The sequence below is a fragment of the Neltuma alba genome, unplaced genomic scaffold, assembly GCF_004799145.2.
Source record: "Neltuma alba isolate B1F8T4 unplaced genomic scaffold, ASM479914v2 tig00002809_pilon, whole genome shotgun sequence".
NCBI classification, from domain to species: domain Eukaryota; kingdom Viridiplantae; phylum Streptophyta; class Magnoliopsida; order Fabales; family Fabaceae; genus Neltuma; species Neltuma alba.
In genome coordinates this window covers 94,998-100,440 of record NW_021633025.1, presented here as the reverse complement: position 1 = coordinate 100,440, position 5,443 = coordinate 94,998, and the positions used below count along the sequence as shown (strand labels likewise).

The following is a 5,443-nucleotide window of genomic DNA, read 5'->3' as shown; positions in this document are numbered from 1 at the left end:
TTTAATTATAAAATTTCATTTATAGTCTAGACATCTTATTATTGGAACCGGAAGTTGTATTTACCCACTTACCATATCATGACATATTTATGGGAAAATTGATAAAAAAACTTTATTACAAAATTTATTGTCTAAAAGTATCTAAGCACCTAGGTTATTGAAGAATGCAACTCACTTGCACCTCTCCTTTAACTATAAGTAATATATATTAAATTTGATGCAACATAAGTTGTATTTGGGTCATTAAATAAATTTCACATGCTTTTAGATAATAAATTTTGCGACGAGAGATCTTTTACCAATTTTCCCTTTTATCAGTTTTTTACTTTTAAATAATCTAATTTCGAAAGTTTAACGGATTTTTTTTTTTTGGGGTCAATAACAGGATTTTCAAATATAAGACGTTCCTACAACCACTTGGCATCAACGCATTCAGAGAATATTTACTAAAATACGGCGCCGTTTCGAGCTTCATCTAGAACCTTCCCTTTATTTCTCCGTCTGTCTCTCACCCTTTTTGCTAGAACAATCCTCCATTTCCGTTCATTTCCTTGCCGAAGTCTAAAACCCTAAACCCTCCTTAAAGAGTTGCTCTCTCTCTTTTTCTCTGCTTGCTTCTGGCATTCCTTTCTTCTGGGTCTCCTCCTTGGTTGATTTCTCTTCAATTTCCGTCCCTTTGCCATGGCCACAGCAGCCTTGTTCCGCTCCCTTCGGCGCCGTGATGTTGTCTCTGCTTCTTTCTCTACCTATCGCTCGGTACCTACATGCTCTTGCTTTTGTTGCCGACACTAGATTATTTTTTCGAATTGTCTTCATTTTTGTGTTTTGGATCTTGCTTTCTTGTTTAGTGGAGGTTTTTCTTTTCGCCGGGAATAACTTGCTTTTGTAGAAAATGGCATAATTTGTTATAATCAAATTATGATCCGATACTTATAGTATTTCAACCATTTCTGGTTGTTTTAGTTAGCTTATAAATTGTTTTCCTGACATGGGATCATTTATGAATCTCTCGGAACTTTTGATAAAGCTGGGCGGCTGTTTTGAGTGGCTCTTTTTAGCAGGAAAAATTTGTGTTCCTGCAAATGACCTCTTATGAATTTCATCCATTCCCAGTTTTTTTGCGAGGTTTTCTTAAGCGGGTCAATGGTTTTCCTGACGTGGGACTTCTTACGAATTAACTACTCTGATGTCAAATTCTATTTCTTATGCAGATAGTGCAGATAATTTTAGTTGATTCTGAATGACTTTGATGTGTTGAGTTTACAAGCATTCTTTCAAAAACAAAAAAAATACCTGTGGTCAGCAGCTGAACGAAAAACTGTCAAATGGCTCATTTCTCCAAGTAGTTAGATTCTGATTGACTAAATAGATTTAGAGGCCTCGTAAATGCTAAAGTTGCTTCAATGGAAAATAGAGGCATTGGTCAGTCTTGTGTTACAGATTATTTGGGTCATAAAAAATTGGATTTACCTTACTATCTGAACAGAGTCATTTTGTAGATTAGTTGAATATTTAACATTAGCCTAAACAGATTTGGGTGTGGGAAATGCTAAATTTGCTTCTATGGAAAATGGACGTAGTGTTCTGTGATGCTCTTACAGATTATTGATGTCATGAAGAACTGGATTTAGCTTTTGCCTGTTTATCTACGCTGAGTCCATTTACAAGGACTGGTTTTCCCTTTAATTAGAAAATATGGGATGCTTTTGCCTTAAAATGTGAACTCTCACGATGCCTGATGCTAGTCTTTGTTGGTATTATTATCTGATTTTGAGGGCGTCTAAATGTCTTAATTTATGTTGATACTTGATACCATGGAATCATCTTAACTGTATGCGCCTGTCACGTAGTTGAGTATTTCAAAGAACTAAAAATATTTTGTTACACAAATGTTTGTGCTGTGTACAGTTGACAGGTAGCTCTAAACCAGCACATGTCAATCAATTCTGGACAAGTTTGTCTCGCCCATTCAGGTTTTGTTTCTTTTAGTTCTAATTCAAGTAATTGCTAGCAAATTGCTCTTTCCTTTATGGTCATTAATCCTGTTCCTAATAAAATTTTATCATATTATTTCATATGCATTTCAGCTCAAGGCCTGCTGGTAATGATGTTGTTGGTATTGATTTGGGTACTACCAATTCGTGTGTTGCTGTTATGGAGGGAAAGGTAGAACATTCTTCATTCATCTCTTGGATTTTTTCAAATAGTGTACATATTTATTTTTTATATGTGGTGTTCTTGACTAATATTACATGCTTTGCAGAATCCTAAAGTCATTGAAAACTCTGAAGGAGCTCGTACAACACCGTCTGTGGTTGCCTTCAATCAGAAAGGAGAGCTGCTTGTTGGTACGCCAGCCAAACGGCAGGCTGTAACCAACCCAACAAACACAGTTTTTGGAACCAAGCGTTTGATTGGTAGGCGATTTGACGATCCTCAAACTCAGAAGGAGATGAAGATGGTCCCATACAAGATTATTAAGGCTCCAAATGGGGATGCATGGGTTGAAGCTAATGGGCAGCAATATTCTCCTAGCCAAATTGGTGCCTTTGTACTTACCAAAATGAAGGAAACTGCAGAATCATACCTTGGAAAGTCTGTCTCAAAAGCTGTAATCACTGTGCCCGCTTACTTCAATGATGCACAGAGGCAGGCAACAAAGGATGCTGGTAGAATTGCAGGGCTTGATGTTCAGAGAATCATAAATGAGCCCACTGCAGCTGCACTTTCGTATGGGATGAACAACAAGGAGGGTCTAATTGCAGTTTTTGATCTTGGAGGTGGAACATTTGATGTTTCCATATTAGAAATTTCCAATGGTGTTTTTGAGGTATGGAAACTCGTTTATTTCAATGCCCTCTCTGTTTTTGTTTTGGAGCTTGTAGGATTAATTTGGCTATTGGTGATAATATTGCTTGATGTATAGGTGAAAGCAACAAACGGTGACACTTTCTTGGGAGGAGAAGATTTTGACAATGCCCTGTTGGATTTTCTAGTGAGTGAATTCAAGAGAACTGAGAGTATTGATCTTTCAAAGGATAGACTTGCCTTGCAAAGACTCAGAGAAGCCGCTGAGAAGGCTAAGATTGAATTGTCATCAACATCTCAAACTGAAATCAACCTGCCTTTCATCACTGCTGATGCATCTGGTGCAAAGCATCTGAATATCACATTGACTAGGTCCAAGTTCGAGACTTTGGTGAATCACTTGATTGAAAGGACAAAGGCACCATGTAAGAACTGCTTGAAGGATGCCAACATCTCCATTAAAGATGTTGATGAGGTTCTTCTGGTTGGTGGGATGACTCGCGTGCCTAAAGTGCAAGAGGTTGTTTCTGAGATCTTTGGAAAGAGTCCTAGCAAAGGTGTAAATCCTGATGAGGCAGTTGCAATGGGAGCAGCTATCCAAGGTGGTATCCTACGTGGAGATGTTAAAGAATTGCTTCTCCTAGATGTGACCCCACTGTCATTAGGTATTGAAACTTTGGGTGGTATCTTCACAAGGTTGATTTCAAGGAACACTACAATCCCTACCAAGAAGAGTCAGGTAATCCTTGAAATTGATGATAGCTTATTATAGTTGATTTTTTTGGTGAGAAGCATACTTTTTGGTATTATGTAGTTTTCCAGAAGTAACTATTCTCTCAATTGTGCGCCTAGATGTTAGTTCCCATAAGGTATCTTATATATGGGATGGTAGCATAGCACAGACGAATATGTAAGTGGAGGAAATAATTGTTTTGAATATGCTCCTAAGCTTTCCTTGCTGCATTGTGTTTCTGGCGCCTTGCTTTAGTAATTTATAGACGTAAGCTCATTATAATTAAATGCTTTTTGAGCTGCATGATGAAAGCCTTTCATAACTGCTTTTATTATTGTTACAGGTGTTCTCAACTGCAGCTGACAATCAAACTCAAGTAGGCATCAAGGTGCTGCAAGGAGAGCGTGAAATGGCTTCTGACAATAAACTACTTGGAGAGTTTGAGCTTGTTGGCATCCCCCCTGCCCCAAGAGGTATGCCTCAAATTGAGGTCACATTTGACATTGATGCCAATGGTATTGTCACCGTCTCTGCCAAGGATAAAGCCACTGGTAAAGAACAACAAATCACTATTCGTTCATCCGGAGGACTTTCTGAAGATGAGATTGAGAAGATGGTCAAAGAAGCTGAGATGCATGCCCAGAGAGACCAGGAAAGAAAGGCTCTGATTGATATCAGAAACAGTGCAGATACTACCATCTACAGCATTGAGAAGAGCTTGAATGAGTACAGAGACAAGATTCCAAGTGAAGTTGCCAAAGAGATCGAGGACGCAGTTGCAGATTTGAGGACTGCAATGTCAGGCGACAATGCAGAGGAAATTAAGGCCAAGGTTGATGCTGCTAACAAGGCTGTCTCCAAGATTGGCCAACACATGTCAGGTGGCGGTAGTGGTGGTTCATCTTCTGCTGGAGGATCTCAGGGTGGTGACCAGGCCCCTGAGGCAGAATATGAGGAGGTCAAGAAGTGAAAAATGTAGTATAGTTATTGCTAGCTGTTTAATGTATCACTTAGAATTAATGATTACAGGATGATGAATATTTGCCAACAGGGTAAGAGGTTCATGCAACTTTTTGTTTAATGTTTTTAAGGGTCATTTATAAGATGAGGCTGTTCATTGGTGTTGTCCTCAGAAAGGCATTGAACTGTGCCCTTGGAATAACGACGCTGAAATTTTTGTCGTTTTGGCTTCAAGTGTTCTTTTCGCACCATCGTTTCGATTTGCTTCAAGCATTTTACTTGCTGTTACTTTTTCTGTAAGATATGTGAATTCCTCAACGAGTACAAATGTAGAATCCTTCAAAACACCACTAATTATATATGTATGAAGGGGCTGGTAGGGCATGGCTGGATCCTGTTTCTGGCTACTCTTTTTCTTCACTGTATGGGGAAATCCGGCTTTGAAAGATGACGTTGACTTGGATCTGAAAACACAATACTACTTCCGATTCTTAATATAAGACTTTGTTTGATTTTTATTTTAGTTCTAAATATAAAACTTAAATCTATTTTGTCTCTCATATTTATATATATATTTTTTAAAGTAACTCTTCTAACAATAGTAGTTTTAACTAATACACTTGATGAGTAATGATATGTTAGAAAAGATAATACATATTTATTATAAATAACTAATTTAATTTTTTTTAATTTTTTTAAATTATCAATTAGTTTTATAAATAGCACCAGAGGCAGTATTTTAGTTAGAGGGGGCAACTGCTTCGGGTAATAAAGTACCTCTGCGGTTTTTTGGGCTTTTACCTCTGTGACCGTTTGTGCTACTAGGAAGGAGTGTGATTTCCAGTTTGCTAAGGGTACAATTGCCAGACTAGAATTTATGAAACTAAAGTAAGGGGAAAAATAAGTTGGGAGTACTTTTTTATACGAAAAGAGACTTCAAAG

General features: G+C 37.8%; 1 protein-coding gene across 1 annotated transcript; it reads left to right on the top strand.

Moving 5' to 3' along the window:
- The first annotated feature begins 558 nt into the window (after positions 1-558).
- On the top strand, positions 559-4,749 carry LOC114738161 (heat shock 70 kDa protein, mitochondrial). The gene is made up of 6 exons (XM_028926187.1): positions 559-756; positions 1,909-1,973; positions 2,088-2,166; positions 2,264-2,830; positions 2,927-3,547; positions 3,885-4,749. Exons 1-6 carry the CDS (start codon positions 682-684, stop codon positions 4,509-4,511), a joined length of 2,034 nt encoding a protein of 677 aa, XP_028782020.1. The 5' UTR covers positions 559-681; the 3' UTR covers positions 4,512-4,749.
- Positions 4,750-5,443: the final 694 nt, after the last annotated feature.